The following is a 14,593-nucleotide window of genomic DNA, read 5'->3' on the forward strand; positions in this document are numbered from 1 at the left end:
TTAGCTATTCTTAGGGGCCTTAATGACTTCTACGTCTTTAAGGGTCATAACATGGCAGGAAATTGTTTTTTCTGTTTTTTTGTTTTTATTGTGGTAAAACCTTTACCATTTTAACCTTTTTTTTCTCTTGGCCGTGCCCTGTGGCACGTGGGATCTTAGTTCCCCAACCAGGGATCGGACCCATGCCCCCTGTTTTGGGAAGAGAGTCTCAACCACGGGACCACCAGGGAAGTCCCCATTTTAACCTTTTTTAAACACAGAGTTCACTGGCGTTAAGTACATTTACCTTGTTATACAGCCATCACCAACATCCATCTCCAAACCACTTTTCTTCTTCCCAAACTGAAACTCTGCACCCACTAAACAATGATTCACCATTCCCCCCACCCTCCTGCCCCTGACAAACACCACTCTGTTTTCTGTCTATGAACTTGACTACTCTAGGTACCTCAGACTTGGAGTCATACAATATTTGTCCTTTTGTGACCAGCTTACTTCACTTAGCATAGTGTCTTTGAGGTTTTCCATGCTGTAGCATGTGCCAGAATTTCCTTTTGAAGGGTGAATAGTATATCATTGTATGTCTATACCACATTTCGTTTGTCTCTTCATCCATCCATGGATATGTAGGCTGTTTCCACACTTTTACCACTGTGAATAATTCTGCTGTCTTGTGAAATTCTGATAGAGTTAAAACCATAGTTTAATTTATATTTCCCTACTTTTGGCAATGTTAACTCTCTGCCTGACAGCTCTTCATCCTTCAAAGCCTAGCTAAAGATTCATACCTCATTTGTTAAACCCTATAAACCTTTCAGGCAGTACCAATCCTTTCTTCCCTTATGTTCCCAAGCTGCCATTTTCTGTCATCTCTGGTGATATATCTACCTGTCAGCTGTTTCATCTGAATGTAAATCCCATCCTTAATCCCACCTAGCCACCACACCACATTACACAGGTAGGTCCTCAATTATGTTTGATTTTAACAAATAATGTAATTACCTTTGCTTCCTTGCAGTTTGCCATGCAGCTGACTCCTGGGCACAATGATGAACAAGACAAATAATCCCTGTATTTGTTGGGAAAAAATGTTAACGCCCTCTCAAAATACCAACTTTGATTGCCATTGCTTATGGAATAAGATCCAAATTCTTCACAGCTGCTCTTTCCAGTTTGATCTTCCACAGCCATTCTGTCATTATCCACACTCCTCCCATACCCTTCCTGACTTTGCTACATACTTGTGAACATCTGTAGCCAATCTATCCACCACTCAATTTTTTTCTTTCAAATTTTGGAAGTCTTTCAATGCAGAATTCCAGTGCTACCTTTTATATGCATGAAGCCTTTGTAGGTGTCCCTGTTAGGCAAAATTAGTTTATATTCCCCTGTCACATTTCTTTTACCTCCTCCTTTTTTTCGTTTTCCTTTTTATTTTATTGTGGAAAGAACACTTAACATGAAATCTACCTTCTTAACAAAATTTTAACTGTACTGTGTTATTGCTGTACAGTAGATCTGTTAGAGCTTACTCATCTTGCTTGACTGAAACTTTATGCCTGTAGTACCTCCACATTCTCCTCTTCCTTCAACCACCATTCCACTCTTTGATTCTATGAATTTGACTTCTTGGGGGTTTTTTTTTGGCCTCTCCCAATGGCTTGTGAGATCTTAGTTCCCTGACCAGGGATCGAACCCCGGGCCCACGGCAGTGAAAGCGTGGAGTCCTAACCACTGGACCGCCAGGGAATTCCTGAATTTGACTTTTAGATACCTCATATAAGTAGAATCATGCAATATTTGTCTTTCTGTAATTGGCTTATTTCACTTAGCACCATGTCCTCAAGATTCATCCATATTGAGACATTGCAGAATATCCTGTTTTAAGGTTGAACAATATTCTACTGTATGTGTATACTACATTTTGTTCGTTCATTTGTCATGGACATTTAGATGTCTTGTCCCTGTCTTTAGTAGAAATGTCTCCTATGAGAGTGTCAACCCTAGCAGAGGGACAATACTGTCATTTCCAGCCTGTGGTACCTCTGGCATAGTGCTTTGCAGATAGATATTTAGGTATTTAACAGAACATGCTGTATTTGAAGGGGGAATTGATTTTTTCTCAAAACTAACCTGCATGGTTATGTTAGAAGAACAAAAATCAAATATGTTCATATGATACGCTTTTGGAAAAAACACACCAGCTTTACTTTGTGTGTGTGTATGTTTCCGTTTTCCTGAAGGTTTTAGGCGCTGAAACACCTCATTTCTGTGTATTTGTTTGTATTCTGGTTCTTAAATCAGCAGCTAATCTGTCAGTTTTCCCTTTAGAAATTAAATCTTTGGATTTTTAACATGAATTTCTTTTTTTTATATCATTAATAGAGTTAGGGTGTTTTGAGGGTTTTTTAATTGCTTATCACTTTTTAATATACAGCAGGTTCTTATTAGTTACCTATTTTATACATATTAGTGTATATATGTCAATCCCAATCTCCCAATTCATCCCACCATCACCACCACCACCAACAACAACCCCCGCTTTCCCCCCTGGTGTCCATACGTTTGTTCTCTACATCTGTGTATCTATTTCTGCCTTGCAAATTGTTCATCTGTACCATTTTCTAGATTCCACATATATATGTAAATATACGATATTTGTTTTTCTCTTTCCAACTTACTTCACTCTGTATGACAGTCTCTAGGTCCATCCACGTCTCTACAAATGACCCAATTTCATTCCTTTTTATGGCTGAGTAATATTCCATTGTATATATGTACCACATCTTCTTTATCCATTTGTCTGTTGATGGGCATTTAGGTTGCTTCCATGACCTGGCTGTTGCAAATTGTGCTGCAGTGAACATTGCGACGCATGTGTCTTTTTGAATTATGGTTTTCTCTGGGTATATGCCCAGTGGTGGGATTGTTGGGTCATATGATAATTCTATTTTTAGTTTTTTAAGGAACCTCCATACTGCTCTCCATAGTGGCTGTATCAGTTTACATTCCCACCAACAGTGCAAGAGGGTCCCCTTATCTCCACACCCTCTCCAGTATTTGTTATTTGGAGATTTTCTGATGATGCCCATTCTGACCAGTGTGAGGTGAAACCTCATAGTTTTGATTTGCATTTCTCTAATAATTAGTGATGTTGAGCATCTTTTCATGTGCCTCTTGGCCATCTGTATGTCTTCTTTGGAGAAATGTCTATTTAGGTCTTCTGCCCATTTTTGGATTGGGTTGTTTGTTTTTTTAATATTGAGCTGCATGAGCTGTTTATATATTTTGGAGAGTACTCCTTTGTCTGTTGATTCATTTGCAAATATTTTCTCCCATTCTGAGGGTTGTCTTTTCGTTTTGTTTATACTTTCCTTTGCTGTGCAGAAGCTTTTAAGTTTCATTAGGTCCCATTTGTTTATTTTTGTTTTTATTTCCATTTCTCTAGGAGATGGGTCAAAAAGGATCTTGCTGTGATTTATGTCATAGAGTGTTCTGCCTATGTTTTCCTCTAAGAGTTTTATAGTGTCTGGCCTTATATTTAAGTATTTAATCCATTTTGAGCTTATTTTTGTGTATGGTGTTAGGGAATGTTCTAATTTCATTCTTTTACATGTAGCTGTCCAGTTTTCCCAGCACCATTTATTGAAGAGATTGTCTTTTCTCCATTGTATATCCTTGCCTCCTTTGTCATAGATTACTTGACCATAGGTGCATGGGTTTATCTCTGGGCTTTCTGTCCTGTTCCATTGATCTGTATTTCTGTTTTTATGCCAGTACCATATTGCCTTCATTACTGTAGCTTTGTAGTATAGTCTGAAGTCGGGGAGTATGGTTCCTCCAGCTCCGTTTTTCCCCCTCAAGATTGCTTTGGCTATTGGGGGTCTTTTGTGTCTCCATACAAATTTTAAGATTTTTTGTTCTAGTTCTGGAAAAAATGCCATTGGTAATTTGATAGGGATTGCATTGAATCTATAGATTGCTTTGGGTGGTATGGTCATTTTCACAATATTGATTCTTCCAATACAAGAACATGATATATCTCTATCTGTTTGTGTCATGTTTGATTTTTTTCATCAGTGTCTTATAGTTTTCTGCCTCCTTAAGTAGGTTTATTCCTAGGTTTTTATTCTTTTTGTTGCAGTGGTGAATGGGACTGTGTCCTTAATTTCTCTTTCTGATCCTTCATTGTTAGTGTATAGGAATGCAGGAGATTTCTATGCATTAATTTTGTATCCTGCAAGTTTACCAAATTCATTGATTAGCTCTAGTAGTTTTCTGCTGGCATCTTTAGGATTATCTATGTACAGTATCATGTCATCTGCAAACAGTGACAGTTTTACTTCTTCTTTTCCAATTTGGATTCCTTTTATTTTTCTTCTGTAATTTCCATGGCTAGGACTTCCAAAACTGTTGAATAAGACTGGCAAGAGTGGACATCCTTGTCTTGTTCCTGATCTTACAGGAAATGGTTTCAGTTTTTCACCATTGAGAATGATGTTTGCTGTGGGTTTGTCATATATGGCCTTTATTATGTTGAGGTAGGATCCCTCTATGCCCACTTTCTGGAGAGTTTTTATCATAAATTGCTGTTGAATTTTGTCAAAAGCTTTTTATGCATCTTTTGAGATTATCATATGGTTTTTATCCTTCAATTTGTTAATATGGTGTATCACATTGGTTGATTTGCGTATGTTGAAGAATCCTTGCATCCCTGGGATAAATCCCATTTCATCATGGTGTATGATCCTTTTAATGTGTTGTTGGATTCTGTTTGCTAGTATTTTGTTGACGATTTTTGCATCTATACTCATCAGTGATATTGGTCTGTAATTTTCCTTTTTTTTTGTAGTATCTTTGTCTGGTTTTGATATCAGGGTGATGTCCTCATAGAATGAGTTTGGAAATGTTCCTTCCTCTGTAATTTTTTGGAAGAGTTTGAGAAGGGTGGGTGTTAGCACTCCTCTAAACCTTTGATAGAATTCACCTGTGAAGCTATCTGGTCCTGGACTTTTGTTTGTTGGAAGATTTTTTTTTTTTTTTTTTTTTTTTGCGTTACGCGGGCCTCTCACTGCTGTGGCCTCTCCCCTTGCGGAGCACAGGCTCCGGACGTGCAGGCTCAGCGGCCATGGCTCATGGGCCCAGCCGCTCCGCGGCATGTGGGATCTTCCCGGACCGGGGCATGAACTTGCGTCCCCTGCATCGGCAGGCGGACTCTCAACCACTGCGCCACCAGGGAAGCCCTGTTGGAAGATTTTTAATCACAGTTTCAATTTCATTACTTGTGATTGGTCTGTTCATATTTTCTGCCTCTTCCCGGTTCAGTCTTGGAAGGATATATCTTTCTAAGAATTTGTCCATTTCTTCCAGGTTGTCCATTTTATTGGCATAGAGTTGATCTTTGCTGTTGTTTTCTTTGTTTCTATTTCATTTATTTTTGTTCTGAACTTTATGATTTCTTTCCTTCTACTAACTTTGGGTTTTGTTTGTTCTTTCTCTACTTCCTATAGGTGTAAGGTTAGATTGTTTATTTGAGATTTTTCTTGTTTCTTGAGGTAGGATTGTATTGCTATAAACTTCCCTCTTAGAACTGCTTTTGCTGCATCCTATAGGTTTTGGATTGTCATGTTTTCATTGTCATTTATCTCTATGTATTTTTCATTTCCTCTTTGATTTCTTCAGTGATCTCTTGGTTATTAAGTAACGTATTGTTTAACCTCCATGTGTTTGTGTTTTTTACGGTTTTTTCCCTGTAATTGATTTCTAATTTCATAGTGTTGTGGTTGGAAAAGATGCTTGATATGATTTCAGTTTTCTTAAATTTACCAAGGTTTGATTTGTGACCCAAGATATGATCTATCCTGGAGAATGTTCTGTGTGCACTTGAGAAGAAAGTGTAATCTGCTGTTTTCAGATGGAATGTCCTATAAATATCAGTTAAATCTATCTGGTCTGTTGTGTCATTTAAAGCTTGTGTTTCCTTATTAATTTTCTGTCTGGATGATCTGTCTATTGGTGTAAGTGAGGCGTTATAAAGTCCCCCACTATTATTGTGTTACTACTGATATCCTCTTTTATAGCTGTTAGCACTTGCCTTGTTTATTGAGGTGTTCCTATTTTGTGTGCCTATAAGTTTATAATTGTTATATCTTCTTGGATTGATCCCTTGATCATTATGTAGTGTCCTTGTCTTTTGTAATATTCTTTATTTTAAAGTCTATTTTATCTGATATAAGTATTGCTACTCCAGGTTTCTTTTGATGTCCATTTGCATGGAATAACTTTTTCTGTCCCCTCACTTTTAGTCTGTATGTATCCCTAGGTCTTAACTGGGTCTTTTATAGACAGCATATATATGGGTCTTGTTTTTGTATCCATTCAGCAAGCCTGTGTCTTTTGGTTGGAGCATTTAATTCAATCACATTCAAGGTAAATTATCTATGTATTTTCCTATGACCATTTTCTTAATTGTTTTGGGTTTGTTTTTGTAGGTTCTTTTCTTCTCTTGGGTTTCCCACTTAGAGAAGTTCCTTTAGCATTTGTTGTAGAGCTGGTTTTGTGGTGCTGAATTCTCTTAGCTTTTGTGTGTCTATAAAGCTTTTGATTTCTCCATCGAATCTGAATGAGATCCTTGCTGGGTAGATTGTAGGTTCTTCCCTTTCATCACTTTAAATATATCGTGCCACTCCCTTCTGGCTTGTGGAGTTTCTGCTGATAAATCAGCTGTTAAACTTATGGGAGTTCCCTTGTATGTTATGTGTCGTTTTTCCCTTGTTGCCTTTAATAATTTTTCTTTGTCTTTAACTTTTGTCAGTTTGATTACTGTGTGTCTTGGCGTGTTTCTCTTTGGGTTTATCCTGCCTGGGACTCTCTGCGCTTCCTGGACTTGGGTGACTATTTCCTTTCCCATGTTAGGGAAGTTTTCAACTATAATCTCTTCCAGTATTTTCTCAGGTCCATTCTCTCTCTCTTCTCCTTCTGGGACCCCTATAATGCAAATGTTGGTGCATTTAATGTTGTCCCAGAGGTCTCTTAGGCTGTCTTCATTTCTTTTCATTCTTTTTTCTTTATTCTGTTACACAGCAGTGAACTCCACCATTCTGTCTTCCAGGTCACTTATCCGTTCTTCTGTCTCAGTTATTCTGCTGATTGCTTCTAGTGTATTTTTCATTTCAGTTATTGTATTACTCATCTCTGTTTGTTTTTTACTTCTTCTAGGTCTTTGTTAAACATTTCTTGCATTTTCTCGATCTTTGCCTCCATTCTTTTTCCGAGGTCCTGGATCGTCTTCACTATCATTATTCTGAATTCTTTTTCTGGAAGGTTACCTATCTCCACTTCATTTAATTGTTTTTCTGGGGTCTTATCTTGTTCCTTCACCTGGTATAGTCCTCTGCCTTTTTATTTTGTCTGTCTCTCTGTGAATGTGGTTTTCGTTCCACAGGCTGCAGGATTGTAGCTCTTCTTGCTTCTGCTGTCTGCCCTCTGGTGGATGAGGCTATCTAAGAGGCTTGTGCAAGCTTCCTGATGGGGTGGGTAGAGCTGGGTGTTGCTCTGGTGGGCAGAGCTCAGTAAAAGTTTAATCCACCTGTCTGCTGAGTTTCCTCCCTGTTGGTTTTTTGGCCTGAGGCGACCCAGCACTGGAGCCTACAGGCTTTTTAGTGGGCGACACCAGGAGGGCTCACACCAAGGAATACTTCCCAGAACTTCTGTTGCCAGTGTCCTTATCCTCGCAATGAACCATAGCCACCCCCTGCCTCTGCCAGAGACCCTCCAACACTAGCAGGTAGGTGTGGTTCAGTCTCCTGTGGGGTCACTGCTCCTTCCTCTGGGTCCTGATGTGCACACTACTTTGTGTGTGCCCTCCAAGAGTGGAGTCTCTGTTTCCCCCAGTCCTGTCGAAGTCCTGCAATCAAATCCCCGTAGCCTTTAAAGTCTGATTCTCTGGAAATTCCTCCTCCCGTTGCCGGATCCCCAGGTTGGGAAACCTGACGGGGGGCTCAGAACCTTCACTCCAGTGGGTGGATTTCCGTGGTAAAATTGTTATTCAGTTTGTGAGTCACCCACCCAGCAGTTATAGGATTTGATTTTATTGTGATTGCACCCCTCCTACCGCCTCATTGCAGCTTCTCCTTTGTCTTTGGATGTGGAATATCTTTTTTGGTGAGTTCCAGTGTCTTCCTGTTGATTGTCCAGCAGCTAGTTGTGATTCTGGTGCTCTCGCAAGAGGGAGTGAGCACACGTCCTTCTACTCCACCATCTTGAACCTATCTCCTAACCTGGATTTCTTGAATTAATATTTTCTAATCAACAAATACTAACTATCCTTTTATTGTTGGTATGTACAGTTAAGATTGGAAAGCGTTGGGGGCTTCCCTGGTGGCGCAGTGGTTGGAGTCCGCCTGCCGATGCAGGGGATGAGGGTTCGTGCCCTGGTCCGGGAAGATCCCACGTGCCGCGGAGCAGCTGGGCCCGTGAGCCATGGCCACTGAGCCTGCACGTCCGGAGCCTGTGCTCCACAACAGGAGAGGCCACAACAGCGAGAGGCCTGCGTACCGCAAAAAAAAAAATAAAAAATGGAAAGTGTTAAATCAAGAAATTCAGATTGAAATCTGAAGGTGTAGTTTTCCTATGTTCCCAGCTTTGTACAAAACATTTTAAAGGCATTCTCTCATTTAATCTTCACAGTTATCTTAGGAGATAAGATGATGTTCTAATCTTTTTTATTATTATTTTTTTCAAACAGAAGAGGGACAGGTTTAGAATAGGTAAGTAACTTGCCCCAAGCGATACAACTACTAAAATGGACCTGTCTGACCCTAAAGCTGATGGTCTTTAACCAATATGCTGAATTATCAGGCATTCACATTCTTCTTTTTGCTGCCTAATTCTTCGGTTTAATCTGACTTGCATGTATCTACAGGTTCCAGAACAGCGATGGAGAAATTAAGTACTTGCAGTTAGCTGAGGAGTTAATTCGTCCCGAGAGAAACACATTGGTTGTGAGTTTCTTGGACCTGGAGCAATTTAACCAGCAACTTTCCACCACCATTCAAGAGGAGTTCTATAGGTTTGGTGTATTAATCTTTACTTTAAATAGACATGGAGCCTGGGAAGCCAGCTCTTCTTAGAACGGAAGTGTTCATTTGTGAGGCAAAAAGGCATCTGTCACATAGGCCCTTTGATACAGCCAGTGGTCATTTTAGTGCTGCTCTGAACTAATTTAGGCCTTTGTGGAGTTGACTATTTTTCACATGCAAATGTTGAAAACCTTTGTTTTCTATGTAGTTTTTCCAGGTGTTAAGAGGATTGCTTTGTGTCAGGCTTCAGTGCTATTGCTATGTCATTCATTTAATCCACTCCCCCTCCCCATATCATATAAAATCCCTTGAAACATTTTAAAAGCTGAATGGTATTTTTTGGCAGAAATTAGACATTAGGCTTTTGTTTTGCTTTCAATTGCTATATAAAGCCAGAAATATCTTTCTATACAAAACTTAGTTTAAATAAAATCAGGTTAAAATAAACACTGTGGACTGTTATGAAAGAGAAATGAAGACCCAGGAGTAAGGAGTCACAGTCCTGTTCTTTTACCTGGTATACTGGGAGATGGAGGATTTGTCTCGGTGTTTTTAGTCATATATGGCTATCAAGAATGGTTGGAGGGATAAGCAGCAGAGTTTATTGTGATAGTATGTAGCAGGAAAAGTTGTACTGACGAGAGGGAGGTAGAAAATCAGGGCTGATGGTGTAAACACCTGTGCCTGTACCTCATGCACAGACCGTGCTGCAGTTCTGTCTCCTGAAAGTAGCTGATTTTTCAGAGGACTTCCTGATCCTACCACTTAAACCAAGCTGCCTCAGCTATTTAAAACTTAAGAGAACATGCACACTTCCATCTAACCAGTCAAGTGAAACGTTTCTGCCAACTTGCTCTCAAATCAGTTCACAAATTCCTTCCCTGCCCTTATCCACTTCCTATCCATCAAGAATAAAACCTGGAAGAAAATAGTAGGCCTTGACATCAAGTGGGAGGCTGCCTTGCTAGGTAGTATACTGCCCAGGTGGTTCAGGTAGAGTCATCTTGGACAGAGGAGTGACCTGCCGTGTGCGTGCTAAATGATTATTTAAAAATAATAGGTATTCAGGAACAGCATTTTATCTTTGGTGTTTCCATTGTCTTAGATGTGTTTATGGTGGAATAGGAGAGGATTGAAGATGCTCTAAACCTGGACCAGATGATAGAAGTGTCCTGCAGAGTTAAATTCTAAAGTTTGGTTGTAACCAGATGTAATTCCTTAGTTTCAGCTGTTGGGAAGCATAAGGGGAAGGAGCCCTTGGTAAGCCTCTTGAAGTTGTCAGTTGATTTACTTTTTGTTTGTTTTTCAGAGTTTACCCTTACCTATGTCGGGCCTTGAAAACCTTTGTCAAAGACCGTAAAGAGATCCCTCTTGCCAAGGATTTTTATGTTGCATTCCAAGATCTTCCTACCAGACACAAGTATGAAACCCTTCTTTGGGAAAAAAAAAAGAATTCCCCAAATAGTATAGGCATCACTTAATTGTCAGAAATCTCAGAAGGTTGTAGTCTTAGGTCTATAAGGAGTTATATCCAGGTCTATAAAGAGCTATATCCAGTTATCCAGAAGATTTAGTTTTGGAAAATATGTATTTCCAGGAAAATGGGATGGGAAGTATGTTAAATGAAGCAATTTCTGGGGATTACAGTATTTTAGGACACCTTTTAAGGGATGTTGAGGTGAAAAATTAGTTCAGTGAGAAAATATGAAAACTGAGAACAGTCACAAAAAATTAATGAATTGTCAAGAACTTAAATAGCATAGCTTTTAAACTGTTTTCCTCTTTAGCAGTTATTTAAAGAATAAATAGTTGGAGGAAATTGGAGTGATATTTTGAAAACTTAAACTACTAAAATTACTTATAAAATTACCAAGTTATTTAATATAAAATGGGTTTGTGAAATACAGTGTTTTCTAAACCTTCAAGTTCAGAAAAAAAATTTTTCCTATGATAATTTTTCCCAAGGATAACTTTACTGTGAAAATACTTATTTAGAAATGTAGGTAAGAAAAAAATATATTTGCATATAAAACAAAAATGGGATCATTTTGTTTTATAATTATAATTGCTTTCTTTCATGTCCTTTACTTAGTTTTTCTTATTTATTCATTTATGTATTTTGTTGTGGATGCATGTACATTATACTTCAGGAATGGGCATGTTGACTAAATTATTCTTGTAGGAGAGTCCAAAGAATACCTTGTCTCTTATTTTGTTGTTGTTGTTATTTTAAGCATAAATTATCATTGACTATCCTCTCATTAAAAGTGAAAATTTTTAGTTTGAAAATGAATATTTACTAATGCAATATCTGTGTTTAAACAGAATTCGAGAACTCAACTCATCCAGAATTGGTTTGCTCACTCGCATCAGTGGGCAGGTGGTACGGACTCACCCAGTTCATCCAGAGCTTGTGAGCGGAACTTTCCTGTGCTTGGACTGTCAGACAGTGATCAAGGATGTAGAACAGCAATTCAGATACACACAGCCAAACATCTGCCGAAATCCAGTTTGTGCCAACAGAAGGAGATTCCTGCTGGATACAAATAAGTCGAGATTCGTTGATTTTCAAAAGGTGCTTATTAATTTCTTTTTAGGTCAGATTCAGCCTATGCTAATAATTCACTTCTAGGCACTTGTAATTATTAATATAAGCTTACTTAGGCAATGTTAAACTCAGTTTTTATGTAAGTCAAGGTTCGTCAAGTGTGACTACAGATTTAAGCTAAAAATTTGTAATGCAAATTTCAATTATCAGTATATAAATGTGTTCTAACCTTTAACAACTTGGATTGAAAGCTCCTTCAGGCAAATAAAATGTATTTGTCAAAGAATAAACAGTAACCATTATTATTGTTACTGTTATTACAAGCTAGAGTTAGGAAAATTTTTGAAGAAGTAGAGACTTGTTGGTGTAAGACTTGGAGTTGGTGGATAGGAGGGAGGAAGGCATAAATAAAAGGACAGGTGAAAATGGACATGCTTGTCGATAGCAATGAGGATTATCATGATTAAAGTAGAGGAACCAAATTGGAGATCATCTGAGATGATTTGGTATGAGACAACTGTGTGTGGTATTTAACAAGAGACTAATAGTCAGTTGTAGTTAACTGGGCAAGAGTTGGATGGTAGCAGTAAGAATGAAGGGGCTAAAGCTCTTCAGGGCTTAGTAACTCTGGTATATGCAAAGAGAAAAGCTGCAGCAGCTCAAACACTGGAGAATGAGTACCAGACTAAAATAAATAATTTATATTAAATTCAGTTTTTAGTCCTTACTTAGTTTTCTTGTTTTATTCTGATACTTGGTTTATAGGAAACGTGTTCTTACCAACAACTTTGGGTAAAAGATGCTTTATATTTGATAAAGAACATGATATAACAACCAAATACAAAATATGAATTTAGGTTGGGTCTTGGTTTGGGGGAAAAAAAAACAGCTGTAATAAAGGACATTCTTGACAACTGGGGAAATTTAAAGATGGACTAGATAAAGAGGTCATTATGGAATTAAATATTTAAATCTCTTGGTGTGATTGATGTTATCGTGGCTACATAGGAGATTGTCTTTATTCTTAGGAGGTGAGTGCTAAAATATTTAGGAGTGAAGTATCTTGATTTTTGCAACTTCTTTCAAATAATACAGTAAAACTATGTGTGTCTTAAGTAATGTTAACAGTCGTGTTGATGTGGAGGGTATAAAAGATGTGAAATTTTTCATAAAATTTCCCTGACAATTTAGAGGAAGATGGAACACAGAACAATTATTTAAAGTCAGTTTGAACAAAGAGAAAAAAATACATGTTGTTTAATGAGAGTAAAAGTGAACTTGAAGTTTTTAAGTAGATGTAATCTCTTACCAAATTGAAAGGAGTTTTATGGTAGAGAATTTTTAAGATGAATGTTGGCACATGTCAGAAGTCTGCAAACTAGTAAGATAATTTAGGATATGTCGATATTTGTGGCATTTAATTTTTTTTTTTTTTTTTTTTTTGTGGTATGCGGGCCTCTCACTGTTGTGGCCTCTCCCGTTGCAGAGCACAGGCTCCGGACACACAGGCTCAGCGGCCATGGCTCACAGGCCCAGCCGCTCCGCGGCATGTGGGATCTTCCCGGACCGGGGCACAAACCCCTGTCCCCTGCATCGGCAGGCGGACTCTCAACCACTGCGCCACCAGGGAAGCCCTGTGGCATTTAATTTAGATTGCATGGCATTTGAAATAGATCTCTTCTCATCCTTGGCCATTTATTTGTCTTTGTTATAGGTTCGTATTCAAGAGACTCAAGCTGAGCTTCCTCGAGGGAGTATCCCTCGCAGTTTAGAAGTGATCTTGAGGGCTGAAGCTGTGGAGTCAGCTCAAGCTGGTGACAAGTGTGACTTTACAGGGACGCTGATTGTTGTGCCTGATGTGTCTAAGCTTAGCATACCAGGTCGGTAATCTGTGGCTCAAATTTAGCAAATTCTCAGTTACCTGAACTGCAGAGTATCTAGCTTCTTGCATCTTCCTTGTCTTATTTTTGGCTACTAATCAGAGGGTGAGCAAGGAACTATAATGAGAGTAAAAACAAATTGGTTTGCTATAAAAGCTACTGTTCTGAAAAATTTCAAAGCCTAAATGAAATTTTTGCATTTATAGGTTTCATTTATCTGAGCAGTTTTGATTCTCAGCACCTTCAGTATTTGAGCTGTGAAACAATCTATCATTCAATGTTTCAGGAGCACGTGCAGAAACTAATTACCGTGTCAGTGGTGTCGATGGATATGAGACAGAAGGCATTCGAGGGCTCCGGGCACTTGGTGTTAGGGATCTTTCATACAGGCTGGTCTTTCTTGCCTGCTGTGTTGCACCAACCAACCCGAGGGTGAGTCTTAGTAGAATGGCAAAGCTTAAGAAAGGCATCCCCTGAGGCTGCCGCAAACTCAGTTTTAAAGATGGGGTTGGGTTGAGATTTGTTCTTTAGTTTTTTTTTTGTTTTTTTTGTTTTTGTGGTACGCGGGCCTCTCACTGTTGTGGCCTCTCCCGTTGCAGAGCACAGGCTCTGGACGCGCAGGCTCAGCGGCCATGGCTCACGGGCCCAGCTGCTCCGCGGCATGTGGGATCTTCCCGGACCGGGGCACGAACCCGTGTCCCCTGCATCGGCAGGCGGACCCCCAACCACTGCGCCACCAGGGAAGCCCTGTTCTTTAGTTTTAAAACCAGATTTTTTCATGTCTGTCTTCCCAATCTTTTTTTTTTTTTTTTTTACGGTACGCGGGCCTCTCACTGTTGTGGCCTCTCCCGTTGCGGAGCACAGGCTCCGACGCGCAGGCTCAGCGGCCATGGCTCACGGGCCTAGCCGCTCCGCGGCATGTGGGATCTTCCCGGATCGGGGCACGAGCCCGTGTCCCCTGCATCGGCAGGCGGACTCTCAACCACTGCGCCACCAGGGAAGCCCTGTCTTCCCAATCTTAAGGAAAAGTCTTATTTATTTTTGTACATAAGAGCCCAATGCTTTAAGAGCATTGGTACTATTAT

The 14,593-nt window shown here is 39.3% G+C and overlaps 1 protein-coding gene across 1 annotated transcript in view; it reads left to right on the plus strand.

Annotated features, from left to right (window-relative positions):
- The window catches only part of MCM6 (minichromosome maintenance complex component 6), a 45,328-nt gene that overhangs the window by 1,175 nt on the left and 29,560 nt on the right, over nt 1–14,593 (plus strand). Inside the window, exons 2-6 of the mRNA XM_081241588.1 lie at nt 8,924–9,070; nt 10,390–10,500; nt 11,406–11,655; nt 13,343–13,508; nt 13,795–13,940. Of these exons, the coding sequence (XP_081097714.1) occupies nt 8,924–9,070; nt 10,390–10,500; nt 11,406–11,655; nt 13,343–13,508; nt 13,795–13,940 (820 nt within the window). The remainder of the gene's footprint in view (nt 1–8,923; nt 9,071–10,389; nt 10,501–11,405; nt 11,656–13,342; nt 13,509–13,794; nt 13,941–14,593) is intronic.

Source organism: Mesoplodon bidens, assembly GCF_964165515.1.
Source record: "Mesoplodon bidens genome assembly, chromosome: 8".
NCBI lineage: Eukaryota > Metazoa > Chordata > Mammalia > Artiodactyla > Ziphiidae > Mesoplodon > Mesoplodon bidens.